Source organism: Zalophus californianus, chromosome 4, assembly GCF_009762305.2.
Source record: "Zalophus californianus isolate mZalCal1 chromosome 4, mZalCal1.pri.v2, whole genome shotgun sequence".
NCBI classification, from domain to species: domain Eukaryota; kingdom Metazoa; phylum Chordata; class Mammalia; order Carnivora; family Otariidae; genus Zalophus; species Zalophus californianus.
Window position 1 is genome coordinate 155316157 of NC_045598.1, and position 17667 is coordinate 155333823.

Here is a 17667-nt window from a genome sequence, read left to right on the forward strand (position 1 = left end):
GCTGTAAGCGTATCTTTATTTGGGGGAGAAGGGAAGAATGCTCATAACAAATTCTATCAAAAGAAAGTCACAAAAGTTTAGATGTTGAAACCTTTTAGTAATCTATTCGAGTGTAAACAAATGTGCACGTCCATATCACAGGATCATACTGATACCAAATCAGCTACACATCCATGCTTTGTTGCCTTAAGAGCCACACTGTAGCAGTAAATAAATAAGCCAACAGAAAACAAAAGTGAACTCTGACAAGATATAGGACTCTTCTACAGAGCGCCTGGGTGGCTCAGTTGGTTAAATGTCTGCCTTTAGCTCAGGTCATGATCCCAGGGTCCTGGGAGTGAGCCCTTCATTGGTCCCTCTGTCTGCAGCTCCCCCTGCTTGTGCTCTGTCATATAAATAAAATCTTTAAAAAAAAAAAGAAAGAAAAAAAAGAAAAAGACTATTCTATACCACATTACTACTTATGTCACATTACCTTACCAGAAAATGCACAACTAAATCAATGACAAATGACAACTGGTACATTTTTGCAGATAGAAGTTTTTCATTCAGAAAAGAACGAAGAATGACCTGTAGCACAGCAATATGCCTAATACCCTGGAAACTGCTGATATATATGGTGGCTAAACACTCCATTCCTCCCAAGCCAAATTAAAATCTGTGCTACTTAAAAAATATTGATATGCTTAGTATCAAATTAAATACCACAAACATCAACCGTCCATTCTGTTTTCAAGGAGAATGAAGGAATGGAGCCAATCCTCTGAAGTTAGAAAAAGCAAAAACAAAAACAAGACTAAAGTAAATTCTAAAGCAGAGTAATGAAGCAGAAACGCTCAGGCCATAAAGATGGGAATTAGCAATGGCTTGTATCAGGGACAGTGGTAAGACCAAACTAGAGCCACAGGCTCTATGTACAGGATTTTGGCAAAGATCGAACAGAAGGACAGAAGAGAATCAGTGCTTTACAGAAATAATAAGAGCTGTATGCAGCACAGAACTGCCAAAATTAAGTCCATAGAAAGGAGAGGTAACTTCGAAAGAAAGATGAACTCTGGCTTTTGGCATATTGAAACTTAGAGCAATTCCAAATCCCCTAAAGAGCACTGTTTATTCTCAATGTAAAACCATCATGCTAATGAAACTACAAGAACCAGGATGAAATCACAATAGGGATCTTAGAAATTCTAGGGGGAAAAAAAAATTCTAGCACCTATTATAATTTCAATGGACAAGTTTTTTTTAATGTGGCTGACATCAGAACATCTATAATTTTAACTTTTTTTTTTTTTTAAAGATTTTATTTATTTATTTGACAGAGAGAGACACAGTGAGAGAGGGAACACAAGCAGGGGGAGTGGGAGAGGGAGAAGCAGGCTTCCCGCGGAGCAGGGAGCCCAATGCGGGGCTTGATCCCAGGACCTGGAATCATGACCTGAGCCGAAGGCAGACGCTTAACGACTGAACCACCCAGGCGCCCCTATAATTTTAACTTTTTAAGAGAATTTCTCATATGCATATACATATACATTCTTCACTATGAATGTGCCAAAGATCACTTACTTTGGGATCAAAAATGTATAGTCAAATTAATCTCAATAGCCCAGTAAAATTTAACTCAGTATTATAAAGGCAAAACTATTTCACATACAGGGCTCCCTTTATATGCTAGAACCACTTACCAGATATGAAAAGATACTATATTTATGGGGGGAAAAAACCCCTAAGTCTTTCATAGGTTAAAGCCCCAAGCATAAAAACAAGATTAATGTATAAACAATGGTTAACTATATATCCATTATATGGGCACTGAGAATCTACTCTGATATTAGAAGAAAATGAGTCCAAAGAATCAGATCAAATCTTCAAAAAATTTATAAAATTATAAAAGCTGATTTTCCTTATAAAAACAACTATTTTTTGCATTTCTACCAATCTACCTTCTAAGAGGCAAAATTTGGTGTCACTTTCCAGGGCCTTAAGTTTTTCCATGGCCTCTGATGTCCCCACTCCTTAGTTTATAACATTATACCAGGTATGTATAATAGTATAGTATAATCTAGCCAGTACCCATCTCTCCTAGTCTCATCTCTTGTAAAATTATTGAAAAAGCCTTTTAAAGGAAGCAATGTTCCCCCCACCGAATGTTCTAATAGAATGATCTAGAATGCAACAACTCTTCTGCAAACCCTTAAGTGCTGGATTAGCCAAATTTCACTTAAGTGAGAACCTAGATTATACTATATTCTTCACTTCTAGGTAAGCAAACCCGACAATGCCCATGACTTAGACTAAATGCTTGAGGATAGACTTTTCAGCTACTCTCTGGACTCCCCCTCAGCTTCTATCAGCAGTTATTGATATTTGTTAAGGTATCCGACTAATAGTCTGATATTTGTTTCCAAAACCATGCCACTATACTGGCTATAATTACTTAAAATGTTATGTTATTTAAATGTTAGGATACACAAGTGTGAAAAGATATGTTACTATGAAAACTAAATGGAGTGCTTTGGAAGAGGACCTTTTTGGGGGGGGTGAGGAAACAACTAGTTTTTAAAGAGAGTTACATACAGAAAAATAGCGTGGGTTGGACAACTAAAAGATTAGAAAAAATTACACATTTCTAGAGGGACTGTGAACTGATTGCTTACCAAACATTTAAATTCTCACTCTACTATGCAGCCTCAAACTGTATTTTATAAAGGATACATCATTGATAGGGGTAGTTAGCAAATTATTTGAAAAGGCCTTTGCCTCACATTAAAAATGGACAAATGAACATATACATCTGTATTTTAATTTAAAACAAATGTTTAAAACAAGTATGATCATATAAACAACTTTTCAGTTAACCAATTAGGATGCTTCTATTGTACCACTAATGAGGTGTTACCACTAGGATTTCTTTACTAGTGAAGCTGAGTGTTCTTAAAAGAACAAATGAAAAGCAAAATTACTCTTGGTGAGCTATTATAACTCAAAGGGAGCTTATTTTCCACCTTTCTAATTCAAAATGCCTCTGTGGGGGCCGCATACAATTTCTTCCTTTTTCTTGGGTAGATTAAGTGTTGAATCATTGTAAGTGTGCCTGTACTTCCTATTCTTGAGATTTTAACTCGGGTTTTTCACTCTAATTCCAATTTCGAATCCTTTAAACTTTTCCTCTTAGTTCACTTTTAACACACTAATCATCATCTTCACAGCTCACCACTAAAACTAAGCATCTCCATCTTTTACTAGAACAGGTAGAAAGGCATTCTTAGTGAAGTACTGCTATACTGAAAAAGGATAGGTAGCCTGTTGCTCTTAAATTGGTTATTCTTCCCCTTTCCACCAAAGAGCCACCACCTGCCTTTCTATTTTCATTCCTTTATTTCCTTTCATTTTCACATCACACACCTCAGACTTTCCAACTGTATAAAATACCTCACCAGGTGCAATACTTACTGCTTATGACAACTCTCCAAAAATAATGAATTTTATTATCAAGAGTCTGTCCAATGTATTCCTCCCTGGAAGAGACTGTATCTCCTTTGCAACAGAAGGTCTTTCTATTTTCAAACATACCAAAAGCCATTTGAAAAAACATGTAAATATATTAAGTAGTAAAGATGAGTATAATACTACAGAATTCTTTTAAGAAGCCCTTATTCCAATAAATAAGCTGCCTAGTGGTTGTCAGCTTACAATTCCATATAGTGGTTTTTAAAGCACAAGGCACATAATATATTCAGACCAGCAAAGCCCCCAAAGCTACCTGGTTTCCTAGCTTGTTCCTGCTTAATGGCAGTTCTGTAGTCTACAGATAAAAACCAGTGCCCAGCAACCACATCTTAAAACTGCCTGAGGCAAATAAAAATGTGGAGCATAATAAAATGGAACTTAAGTTAACTGAGTAACTATTACTATTATTCAACTACTGTTGCCAACTGTTACAGATGCTACATTCAAGATTTTACTGCTTCACCTCCTATAAGCTGTTTTTTGTCTTATACCAGTGGCTTTCAGATTTTTTAATGCAACTCTGGAAAATTTACTAGTCAAAATGGACCCTCTGCCCCACAAAAATACAGTTTTTAAGGCTTCCTGGATCTTTTAAATCCCATTCCTGGACTCTAGAGTTAAGAGACTCCTGATTTTCATTCTCCGTAACAATCCTATGGGGTAGACATTACTGTCATTTAATTGAACTCAGTTTTCTCAGAGGAACTGACTGATTTCCTTAGGCCTTGTAAGTATTAGGTGGTAAAAAGCTGGTCTGACTCAAAATGTGGTGTTCTTTTCACACCACTACATTCTTCTTTGAACTGGAATTAGGTTTTCTAGTATGTATTTTGTCATTTCATGTTCAAGACAAAACTATCCAGTTTTTGGCTGCTTCTTGTGGATTTATGCAGAGGAGGTAGTAGAAATCACTAGTGTTGAGTCCTTACCCTACTACCAAGAGAACTTCTGGTCTAAGACGTGGCAGGAAAGGCAGATTGCATTAGTTCACATGCTGCAAACTTCAAATTAACAAGTTCTCTTGCGAAAAGAGAAGTCCATGTTGTGAAGAACATGCCTGTGACCATTTTCCACAATAATGCTCTATAACTCTTACACAAAGTAACAAGACTACCCTTTCTCTGTTTAATAAATGGTATTAATTAAACACTTGATAAACGCTTATACCAGAATGGCAGTAACCATTTAATAAAAGACTAAAGAGCTCTTCAGAAAAACTTAGCTCCTTTTTATGGGAAGAGGCCTTGGCCAGTATGATGCAGGTGCTCAAGAGAACAATGAAGTCTGTTCCATTACTGATGCAACTGATCAGTAACATTAATTCTGAAAAGGGATTACCTGCTTATTTTTCTCAAACGGGGGAGTGAGGGGAGTCAAAGTTCAGAAAAAAACTAGAATAAAGATTGTGATATTTTTTTTACCATGTAAGACCTTAGAATATAATTAAGGCAAACTTTCCCTAATCATCAAATACATCAAAAAGTTTTTTCTCTAGGAGAAATGTCAGTTCTGCTCTATTTTACCCATTTTACTCAAAGAGGGAAAAGGAATTTTATGCAAGATGTTTCCAGCCAACATGACCTGTTTGAAAAAAGATGATGGGTCTACTTGAAAAAGAACCACAGTATGTGTAAATACCAAATTTTCCCAAGATGAAACAGAAAAGGCCTTGGAAAATTAGCAGTGCCGCTGACCTAGTTCTATTATCCTCTTTTCTGAAGAAGCCTTTTTGTTCATTTACTCAGCAAATACTTAAGCAGATACTATATGTTAGGAAGCATGAACTATGCAAAGATCAGTAACAGAGCTAAAAGATCTGCTTTTAGATCACTAAAAGACCAAGGCTGGAAGCAAAAATGTGTTTAGCTTTGGTATGGGAAAGCAATTATACTTTCATTTATCTACACTCTCAAGGTGGAAATTTCATTTAGACTGAGAGGCCAGTACTATTCTGAAGGAGAACATCGAGAGTCACTAATATCAAATCCCCTTAATAATCGTATCAACAAAGAAGCTATGAAGAGATTAATCTAGTTATTACCATCCACTGATCATATGCAGTATTTTTTTTTTTTTGATAAGGAAACCAAAGGGAAGCAAAGTTAAAACTGCTATAGTCTTTTCCTAGAAAAATCCTCGCATTGACAGGAGCTTTTATACTTTGTGTAGGAAAAACATGCAAATACCTACCTGGAATAGCAAAGAAGCTTGTTAGTAAAGAATAAATGTTACTACATCCCCTTTTATTCCTAAGATTGGCTTTTGTCTTAAGTTATAACTCAACAATTCTTTGAAACCAAAATAAAAATTATCAGGTGTAATAGTTGGAGGAAAAACACCAGCACAAACAAAATTCAGTAACATCTACAGAAGTATTAGTCCGCATAGAGAGCAAGGGAGAAAAAAACCCAACACGTTTTATTATAGAAAGACGTATTTTCGAATTTTAAGTATTATTACCCTAGCAAATCACAAGATAAACATGTTATTTAGCCTTAATAAAAACACAGATTTCCTTTCCCACTTTAGAAATAAATGACTCCTATTAATGTAAAGATTTAAAAGAAAAAACACAAAACAAAAACAAAACAAAACCCCAAAACCCCACCCAAGACAGACACTACATAAGAAAACTTTGTGAGCCCACGTTAAGATAAAAAAATACTGTTCTTTGAAATACAGCCTAAAGAAAATATCATTTGAGAATAATTTAGGACTTAAACTATCCCATTAGTAATTAAAAACTTGTGTAAAGGAATCTTAATACCAACACAACTTTAACAAAAGCCCTAAGCCTAAAACAACAGAAATAATCCTATGTTGCTCATTAGAGTACCCCTTGCATGAACAAGTTTCAAGTTAAGTGTGCACCTGGATTTCTGAGTCCCAGAACCAGTAACCTGTCCAGAGAAATTGGGATACTCTCTCTCTATATAAGTGCCCCGCCCTACTGAGTGAGACCCAAGTCCTGTAGGTAATCATTTAGTAAAATCACTCCTGGTTCATTAAAAAGGAAAAGTATTAATGTATATGTTATATGCTAAATGACTGGATCTCCTAACCAATTTATCCTAAGATTTAAACTTTTCTGAATGAGAAAGCTATCATTTCTAAGATTGATTAAAATTAGCTAAAATGCAATGTTCAATTCTTTTAAGCTTTTTAAAGAAGGAGTGCTTCAACGACAGTATGTACTAAATTCTTAAAATACTTCTTGATTGAACCTAGAAAAATCAAGTATGTTATTCATAATCTTTTATTGTGATGGTCCATGTTCAAAGTTGACTTCTAATACTTAAATGCAGGAAGAGGCAAAAAGCAACTCTGAAGCCACAGTTTTCCGTATAGCTGATTCATTACATTTTAGTGGCTAACCCAGGGAAGGATATTATGTCTACAATGAGTCTCCTACTACATCTCTTACATAAAACAAGGTATGTGAAATTCCTGTATCCGCAGATGTACAGTTAAGAAAATGAGCTCTATTAACTGTTACAAATACCTTAACCATAACTGAAATGATAATAGTTTATTTTTTCAATTAGCACAAAATACACTGGTCTTTTTTAGTCTACCTGACCTGATAATCAGTACTGCATTTATTTTATACCAATTTACCTACAACTGTTTTAATACCTTTTAGAATGACACCCTGAAGACTTCAAAATTTAGAACATGCAATTTTTTAAAGAAAAAGAAAAACCAAAGACAGAAAAAGTTGAAAGTAACACTTGACATTCATTACAGGAGCCCTATATTATAATGAAGCTAGTCTGAATGATTCTCACCAGTACATCATTGCAGATATCTCTTAGCTCGGTCTCAATTTTCTCTCTGTATTCTCGAGCCATCTGCTGTTTTTTCTCAGCACCTTCCGTCTTTTGCTCAATACTCGAGACGACCCTCCAAGATGACCTACGGGCTCCTACAACATTTTTATAAGCAACTGAGAGAAGATTCCTCTCCTCATTGGATAATTCAGCTCCTTGCTCAGTTACAGACTTCATGCAGGCTGCCATGTCATCATATCGCTCAGCCTGCTCGGCCAGTTTGGCCTTCTGCACCAGCTCATTTTTATCCATGACTGGATGTTCTGCAGGGAAAAAAAGTAGCATTTAGATTTTTCCATCGAAATAAAGACTCAAATTATACCTTCTGTAAATAAGTTATATGAACACTTCAAACTTTAATGCCTACGGAAGAGTCTTTATATGAGGAATTTAATGCAGCCTCACAAAAGGATGACCAGAATAGGAAAAAAAAGGGAGATGGCATACTCAGCATTCAGGGGACAAATTTAAAGCCATAAATATAATGCAAATGAGAAGCAAAACTAAAATTGCATTACACCATCTTTGTTCAGAAGATCCTAATTTCACATAAAGCCAAAGCACATTTGGTAAAGAGGCTACCTTAAAATCCAACCCTTACCTTACTTGGCCAAAATCTCAATTCCAATTTTCAGTACCGTAAGTAATCCAAAATTAAGCAGTTGTGTTTTTTTTTTTTTAGTGAAAGCACTGTCGACGAACAACATTACAACCTCTACCATACTTCCACAGAATCATGATTCAGGTCAGTTTAATGTAACTCATGTCTTTTTACTTTAACAATACCTACTATTCTTGTCAGAAGTGTTTAAGTTTATATTTTATTGGTATTACCCCCACCCCAATTGCCAGCTGATCACAGCATGACAATTTTCTGGGAGAATAGGCCAAATTGCTTGATTTAAGGCATTCTGAATATAAAACAAGCACCCACAATCGCTAACAGATCCTAAAGCCTCATTACCTGTACCTTGTTATATGCATACATGCTTAAAAAATACATCCATGAGTCCTACAACTTACCATCATACATGAGCACTAAAATGTGTATATTAAGTGCTTCGTGTGGTGTTTTCTATGTCATTGCTCCAGTTTAAATATAAAATTACAGTGTTTCTAGTAGTCAAAATTTAATTGTCACTCAAGCTGCCTTTACCATAACTTCTCACCTAATTCTTTCAAAGCTCCCTAGACCTTTTAATTTACCCATTATTTTCCTTAAAGATATCCTCTTGAAAGGTGCTAAAACAGCACAGAAAGATACTAAGCCATACACTGATCCCACAGAATAAGTGATTTTAAAGATAAATAGCCTGAAGTGCACTATTAAAAGGTGAACAGAGGAGCCACTGTCACTATACGAACTGACTCCCCAGTATCACATCCTTTACCTTCCCAGGGAAATCCCATAATACCTTTTTTTTTAAAGCAAAATCGAACAGGGTAAAAAAGTAATCAGCTAGCTTATTTGTGAGGTATACCATGTCAATGCAAAACTATTTAAAATTTATGATCTCATACCCCCCCACACAAACACACCCCTGAAATTACTAATTTTTCCCTTAGGAACTCAAAACGCTCTCAGGTTAATGCTGCTTCTAACGAAAAATTATCAAAAACCAGTACAAAGGTTTCTCTCCCCAACCCCTCGGGTACAAGGGGAAGTGCATTTCTCACAGAGTAGTACTCCAAGGCCTCGCCTCTGTATTGCGGAGAGGACTCGCCGCACCCATTTTAACCCTTAACCAAAGTTAAGACGTCGACCGAGGTCAAACGAACACGGACAGACCTTGACTCTAAAGTGCAAATCCTTCCGTGCGCGCTATCCGCAACCACCCCTCCTTGGCTCCGCCCAAGTCCCCGATTCTCCCTCTTTGTCATGGCGGATCTGTGTCAAGGAGCCCAACCTACTGCTGAGTGCTAATTCCCCCACCAGAGCGAGAGGGAGGAGCAGCGCGCCCCCCCCGAGCCGGGGGAAGGGGGGGAGCCGCCCCCCGCCCGGGGGGCAGAGACGCCAGCGCCGCCCGCAGAAGCGGAACCACGACCGGCCGGGCGGCGGACACACCCCACTCTCCCACCCGCGTCTCCTCCGCCACCGGACACCGCTGGTGCTCATTTAGTCTATAAGGACCCGACAGCTGCAGCAGGTGGGGGAGGGGGCAAGAGCCACACCCAGGCGAGCTGGGCCACCGCCGGCTGTTACGCTCAGCCTCAGCCGCCCCGAGAGGAGAACAGCGTCTAAAAAGCCAGCACGGGGACCCTCCCGTTCAAGCCCACCGGGCAGGCGAGCCAGACGCCGGCCCACCGCCTTCCCCATTCTCTTCTTTATCCCCACCTGGGCTCGGAGCCCCCCCCCCAACTCACCCTGAGGGGGAACAAAAACAAAAAAAACCTCACCGCAGCCCCATCCCCCACCCCACTGAGGAACCCAGGAAATTCGGCCCCAGGTCCCGGGCCAGCCCCAACCCAGAGCCGGTTCCCCCTCGTGCCAGAAACGAGGCCTCGCCCTAGAGTACCTGGCGGGCGCCTCCGGGCCGGCCTCGGCTCGCGGCCCGGTCCCCAGGCCCAGCCCTGCTGCCGCGCCGCCGCCCGGGTGGGGGAGGGCTGGGTGCCGTCGCCGCAGCGCGGGGCGCGGAGGCTGCGCCGAGAAGCGGGCGGGAGAGGCAGGGGGAGGGGAGGGCGGCGAGGGGAGGGGGCGGCCTCACCTGCGCCACTGCAATGCCCGCAGCCGCCGAGTCATTAATCTCGGGCGGGAGCGGGGCGGCGAGGAGGAAGGGGCGCGGGTGGGAACGGATTGCGCCCAAGGGAGCCTCGGCCACCCCCAGGAGCCGGCGACCGGGCGGCTCCCCGGGGACCCCGCGTGTGGGCGCCCTTTCCACCCCGGGAACGGGCGCTTATCGGGGCCAAGGCGTCGATCCGGAAGCAAGTAGCCCGAGGCGGCCGCGAGCCGCCCGCCCGAACCCAGCGGAAAAGAAGCCGCCGCCCGAGGAGACTCCGCCTCAGCCCAGCGCCGCTACCGCCGGGCGAGCGGGGCGGAGGGGCTGTGGAGCGGAGACGGCCCCCACGCTTTCGGATACTTGGTCTGGGAAAGGAAGGAGTGAGACTAGGCGGCGGCGGCCGGGTCCCTTACCTGTGTCCGGAGTGGGTGGCGGCGGACGGACGGGGGCTCAGCAGTCTCTGGGCGGCAGCGGCGAGGCTGAGACTCTGTCCGTGGATCTCGCTGCTCACAGGCTACAGCGGCTCCGCAGACACGGGGTTTCCTCCAATCACCAGCCCCGACAGCAGGGGCACCACACGCACGATGACGTCAAACGCTGCTATGGCAACCGTTGATTGGTGCCCACAGCTCTGGGGGCCCAGTGCAACCGCCGCTCCCTAGCGCGCGCGTCCTGCCCGCCCGCGCTAGAGGGCGAGCGGAGGAGCGTACCACTTATCCCGCTACCAACGCTCCTCCCCGCCCCGCTCAGCTTCCAACTTCTCTGCTCTTGGGAGAGTGAGCCTGGGCAGGAAGCTCCTTCCTTTTTCCTTCCCACCACTGCCTTCCTACCTCGCCTTCTCGAATCGCCCGTAACCTCCACAGGCTCACTCTTCCTCTAAACCAGCAAGGAAATTCCTCCCCACCCCCACCTTAGCTTTCCGTGCGGCCCTTCTGCGCCTGCGCCAGTCACTCCCTCTAGAAGGGGCTCCGGTTCAGCAACATCCGGGACCTTTCACATCCCCCCCAACCCCTCCCCGCGCCCAGGCCCGCCCCGCCCTCCGTGCTTCGCGGTGGTAACTGCCTCCTGGGTCGTCCCGGGGCTGGATTACGCGAGTGGCTCCGCCGCTCTGGCATTGTGATCAGTATTTGGGGGTGGCGGGGGAGGGCGCGGTCAGACGGTCGGGGAGGGGCGGTGTGGCGCGCTAATCCCCCAGCCCGCGGCACCCGGTCGCCAGGCGGGGTCAACCTGAGCGCACGGCCCCTCCCTTCCTCCCTTCCGCCGCGGCTTTTACCTGCTGGCTCGCGGAAAGCGGCCTTAGACCTTTTAAGGTTCGGAATAGAGAGTGAGGAATCGGGCCCCGGAGTATGGGCTGAGTGACGGGGAAGTTTTCCAATAGGGGACTCGGGATCTGTGCGCAGTGACAGCTGCGAGGGGACAATGGGGGCGCGAAGTGGGGGTGAGGTGGGTCGGGTGCGGCGGAGCTGGTGGGAGGTGAGGCCGCCTATAGCTCCCGCGGGGAAACGGCAACCTTCTTAGATGGAGGGTTCGGGTGATCGTGGAGGCCTTAGCATGAAGAGAGGCAAAGAACAGAGGTTGGCCCGTACCGACTCGTTTCTCGTAGATTAGATTTTTCTATCCAAATAAAGCGTCCACTGGAAGACTTCATGTTGCAGTGATTTTAAAATATAAAGATCACTACCTGCTTTCTCCTGAAGCGAGGTTTGAGGGACGTGGTAGTTCCCAGGGCCCCCGTTGACCCAGCTGGCAGTGGAGCAAGGACCTGGAGCCAGGAAGAGGGGGAAAGAGAAGAGCGGAAATTGCAGGTGCCATACAAACCGGCCAGCCCAAAACGGTAGAGCCTCCACCCAGTCAACTTAAGGAAGTTCAAAGAGATACATGAACAGTGTAAAATGCCTCTGCCTCTTCTCCCTTTAAATGTTAGAGCTAAGAAAAGACTAGTGCTGGGATGACCTGCAAAACCAGATGCAAAAGTAATCTAGAGTTTATAGTTAGCAATGAGAACTCAGAACTCTCCCTTACTACCCCTTTGCAAACTCCATTTTGGCCTTATTGAGTTTTCCAACATAGCCTTTTTTAAAATCATTTTCCCCTCATCCTGATAAGTATACTCTTTAATGCCCATTCCCTATTTCCCCCATCTCCCACCCACCTCCGCTATGGTAACCATCAGTTTGTTGTTCTTTGTAGTCAAGAGTATGTTTCTTGGTTTGTCTCTTCCCCGCCCCCAACATACCTTTATTGAGCACCTACTAGGGGGCCTGCCTTAAGGCACAGCTGACAAAGGAGCCTCACAAAAGAGTTCAGCCTCAAGATGTGCAGAGGATTGAATTTATCCGTAGCAGACACATAAAATCTGTCCTCACTCTTCCAGCACCTTGTCTGTTCTGAATGTTGGATACAGTGTTTCTGCCACAAACCGGTCGACAAATTACATTTTGCCTGAGGTTCCAGGTGGCATTTGGATAGTAAAGTATAAACCAGGGAAGAGAGTTTTCCAGCGACCAGTTCAGTTTCAGGGTATTTTATTTTTTCCCCAACCTTCCGCATCAGAACAGATTCGTACTAAACTTGATGAACATATTGATCGGGGTTTTATTTCTGAGATATTAAAGTCATCGTTCTTTTGACTCCCAAGTAAAGTCTTTTAGAGAGTGATTCATTTAAAATATTAATATTTCAACCCCCCCTCCCCATTTTTAAGTTGTCTTTGGTTTTGTGCTAGGCATGGCACCAGAAATTTGACAGAAGATACTAAGTTAGGGGTCCCTGCTGGCTCAGTCGGAAAAACATGCAACTCTTCATCTCAGGGTCATGAGTTTTGAGCTCCACATGGGGTGTAGCGATTACTTAAATAAATAAAACTAAAAAAATATATTAAGTTAAATCTTACTTAAAATGTAAATTGATGTTTCTTTAATCTCAACCTTGTGTCTAGATAGAATAATACCCTTTTGTTTTAGAGGAAGTTCAGGGATTTCTCTGCATCAATAAATTGTGGATTTACTTTAGGAAACAGCTAAATTAGGTGTTTACCTCATGTTTTAAATAGCAAGGCATGTGTGTATGAAAACAACAGGAATTATTAGGTTTACAAACTCAAATCAAGGAATTTGAGCTCATGGAATAAAGGTGTAATGCAGTTGCAGGGAAGCAAGAATAGAGAAAGTCATGAAAGCCCAAGTGATAAGTATTTTGAGGAATAGGAATATATATGGCAAGGATAATGGCAAAACAAAAAATAAAGAGGACCTATGAACTTGAACTCGGGAAAATTACTGGGAGAATTTCATGTAGCCTGACCTGTTTTATTTTCGTCACTGCTCAACTTTGTTGCCTCAGTCAATTTACTCAACCTTCTATGCCTTAATTGCCACATCAATAAAATACTGGTAATAAAAACACTTAACTTGTTAAGTGGTGTTGAGGATTAAATGAAGTTTTATATATATGTAATATATAAGATGTAAGTATCTTATATAAGTACTTATAATTATGTAAGATACATCTTACATAATTATAAGAGAAGTAATTATAATCATATATATATTGCTTAGCACCATTCCTTGTACAAAGTGAACTATTATTATTCATTAATAAGTGGACATATCTGATGTCTCTACTGTTCAAAGGGTTATGAAGATAAAATGAACGATATATTTAAGATGTCTTTAAAAAGTGAGGTATAGGGGCGCCAGGGGTGGTACAGTTGGTCAAGTGTCTGATTCTTGGTTTTGGCTCAGGTCGTGATCTCAGGGTCCTGAGATTGAGCCTCAAGTTGGGCTCCGCTCAGCACGTAGCCTGCTTGAGATTCTCTCTCCCTCTCCCTCTCTCTCTGCCCTTCCTGGTTACGCTTTCTCGCTCTCTCTCTAAAATAAATAAATAAAAAATCTTTAAAAAAAAGTGAGGTATAAAGATGTTCCCTCTGAAACAACAATTTGTATTAGTTTGTTAGCACTAATGAGACTTAAGGGATGAGACAGTGAATAGGCTCCACTCATGTATAAGGGATTGTCGTGACCTCTTCAGATCTATGCTATACATTAAGAGTTCAGGGGAATTTGCATAGGTGCATTATTCAAATTGAAAGTGAGGAGAGAGCTGAACAGAGTGCTCTAGATCACGATTATCTATTGTTGGAATAATCTGGAGTTCGTTGCTGAGACAGACTTGTTAGCTCTTGACCAAACCCATTCTGCTCTATCAGAGCCACAGCTGGACTCCATTGCCTGGGTCTCCCTTGCTGTTCGGTGTGGCCATGTGAGTGAGCGCTAACTAATGGTATATTACCAAAGTGATGTGCTCCACTTGTTGACCTGTCCCATAAAATCTTCCAGTTTGAACCTCTGTTCAGTCCCTCAATAGACCTCTCTCTGCGAACTGAGTGGAGAGGATTGCAAGGCTTTAGAGGAGAGTGGGTACATGAAAGGAGCCTGGATCCTTGAGAGCCTATTTGCTGATCATTTTAGACTTTATTGGTGGGTAACTTCTAATTTTTAAGCTACTGAGATTTTGGTTTATCTCTTCTAACAGCTAGCACTGTAGTATCTGTAAATGTCATTGGCAAGTTCAAAGCATGGAAAACATTAAAAAAAAGGGGGAGGGAAAAGAATTGAAGTTAGGGAGTAAGAAAAAGGAAAGTGATCTTGTGGTAAGCTCAACTACTCTGTTGACTTCTGGTCATGCTAGAAGTATAAAAACTACTTAAAAAGTAGCGTTTCCTCTCTTAATTCTAAATCAAACTGATTGTGTCACTACTTACTCTATTTTTTTAAATTTACTACTTACAAAAAAATGAAAAATAGAGCTATCATATGATCTGGTAATCACACTACTGGATATTTACCCCAAAGAATACAAAAACACTACTTTGAAAGGATATGTGCACCCTGATGTTTATTGCAGCACTATTTACAAGATTACAAGATATGGAACCAACCCAAGTATCCATCAATAGATGAATGGAGAAAGAAGTGGATTCAAGAAGGGATATTACTCAGCCATAAAAAAAGAATGAAATCTTCCCATTTGCAGCAACATGGATGAATCTAGAGAGTGTAATGCTAAGCAAAAGATGTGATTTCGCTCATATGTGGAATTTAAGAAACAAAACGAACAGAGGGGAGAAAAGCGACAAACCAAAAAACAGACTCTTAACTATATAGAACAAACAGATGGTTCCCAGAGTGGGACGTGGGTGGGGGGGATGGGGTGAAATAGGTGAATGGGGATTAAGAGTACACTTATTTTTTTAATTAATTTTTTTGAAGTAATCTCTATGCCTAGTGTGGGAATCAAATTTATGATCCTGAGATTAAGAGTCGTGTGCCCTACTGACTGAGCCAGCCGAGTACCCCAAGAGTACACTTATCTTAATGAACACTGAGTACTATATAGAATTGTTCAGTCACCATATTGTACACCTGAAACTAATTTAATACCACATGTTAATTATACTGAAATGAAAATAAAATTTAAAATAAGTAAATTAGTTAATTTACTCTTGATGTCATCCTCATTCCTTTGTCTATTACTTTAGCTTGTTTTTCTAAAAAAAAATATTTTTTTCAGCCCATCCCTTTTATTTATTTATTTTTTAAAGATTTTATTTATTTATTTGAGAGAGAGAATGAGAGAGAGCATGAGAGGGAGAAGCAGACTCCCTGCTGATCAGGAAGCCCGATGTGGGGCTCGATCCCCGGATTCCAGGATCCTGACCTGAGCTGAAGGCAGTCACTTAACCAACTGAGCCACCCGAGCACCCCATAGCCCATACCTTTTAAACTCTAGCCTCACATCCCACACTCTGGCCCTGTGTTCTACAATACTTTGGTCATAGATGGGTTTTTTTTGTACAATGATTTAAAAAACAAAAATGTAAACAAAACCAAGGCGACTGTGAGCTCTCATTTCATACATTCATCAAGCACTTAATGAGGACCCACTGGTTAGGGGTTGTGTTGCTCACTGGGGATAAGAATGTGTAGATCATGGTCCCTCCCTGAAAGAACTCATAGTCTCAGACAGACACAGACACCAAATGCAATTACAGTGAAGCACAGTGAAGTAACAGCTAGTTGTATGTGGGGAAATCTGAGCTGTAAGCATTAACTGTCCATAGAAAGGTGAGGAAGTTTCCCTGAAAAAACTCACACTCATCCTATAAATTACTGATTTGATTATCAACAGAGTCTATTTTGCTTTCTTGCCTCCAATGAAATTTTTAATTCCCCAGTGAAATTTTAGTTTCCTTGCATTCTTAATTGATAGGTCACTATTTGATAGATCATGTCTCCTTGCGTTCTATTAAGGACACAGACATTTTGTAGAGTATTCTTTTCCTATAGTAAGTCATTTCCAGATATATGCTCTTCATTGCAATCTTCAGATAGTGTTCTATTTCCTTGAACTGTAGGATTTTTGGTCACTCTTATGTTGTGGTGATGATTGTTTTCCTATTACATATCAATGAGGGAAGTTCCTTCCAGTCTGAGTTGGCCAACGGATAGATGAAATTTCCTCTGCTTCTCTTTACCATCCTCTTGAGGACTGTTAGGTCTAAAGTTGTAGGAAGGTGCAAGTACATGCTCCCTTGGCCAAATTCTGGAATCCAGCAGACGTTTACATTTATCGCCTGTTGAGCATCCGCGGGGTAAGACCTTATCCTGACTCACTGTCCAGTTGTCTGCAATGAGGAGAATTTATGTTGTCAAGAATCAGAGGCTCTCTGTGGTTCTTTTTTAATCAGCTGTGATAAATGTAAAAACTACAAGCATGAATACTGTGGGCTCTCAGTGTGCTTCCACGTGCTGCTTCATCTGCAGCTCTTTATTCTTGGGGCCTAGCCATCACATTTTGTAACTGGCCTCCCCTGCCTCCCTAGCCCTCTGTACTTTTGTGGTGCCACCTTTGGGGATTTGTAGATTCTGACTGAATAACAGTTTGAAGGCTTAACTTCTACCTTGCAACTTTGCTCTTCTTTTTTCAAAATTTTTTTTTAATTTTTATTTTGAGTAGGCTTCACACCCAATGTGGGGCTTGAACTCACAACCCTGAGATGAAGAGTCACATGCTCTACCTACTGAGCCAGCCGGGAACCCTTACTCTTCTTTTTCAGAGGATAAATTATCCATGATAAAGTTTCTAGATTTAGCCTCCTCCATACTGTAAGTGGAAATTTTTCCTGTAAATAGTTGACTCTTATTTTTCAGAAACTCTTTCATGGTATTTTAGTGGGAAGATGAATTTAGCTTGACACCGTTTTTAGCATCTGAACCCTCAAGTCTCCAGTCACTTGTGTATACACACACACACACACACACACAATTTAATATACATCTATATATATATATATATTAAGTATTTTAAAGAGACAACAGGCCCCAAATGGAGTCACTTGTACTAAGCCCACATCACTAAACCAAGACTTAATCCCTAATGTAATTGCATTTTCAGCTACTCCCAGGAATGCAATCTTAACCAGTCAGTTTGGAATTTCCTGGTCAGGTAATGCACCTGATAGACCCCTACCATCCCCAAAAGGAAGGTGACCTTGCCTGAAACAACCCACTCTTTGCTTCTAATCCCCTTTTCTTTTATCCTGGCCCTCTCCC

The 17667-nt window shown here is 41.6% G+C and overlaps 1 protein-coding gene across 1 annotated transcript in view; it reads right to left on the reverse strand.

Annotated features, from left to right (window-relative positions):
* Positions 1-10922, reverse strand: part of YWHAZ (tyrosine 3-monooxygenase/tryptophan 5-monooxygenase activation protein zeta) — a 31548-nt gene extending 20626 nt beyond the window's left edge. The window contains exons 1-2 of the mRNA XM_027571855.2: positions 10468-10922; positions 7296-7600 (exon numbers count right to left, since the gene is read on the reverse strand). Of these exons, the coding sequence (XP_027427656.1) occupies positions 7296-7589 (294 nt within the window). The 5' untranslated portion in view covers positions 7590-7600; positions 10468-10922. The remainder of the gene's footprint in view (positions 1-7295; positions 7601-10467) is intronic.
* Between the last annotated feature and the right edge of the window lie 6745 nt (positions 10923-17667).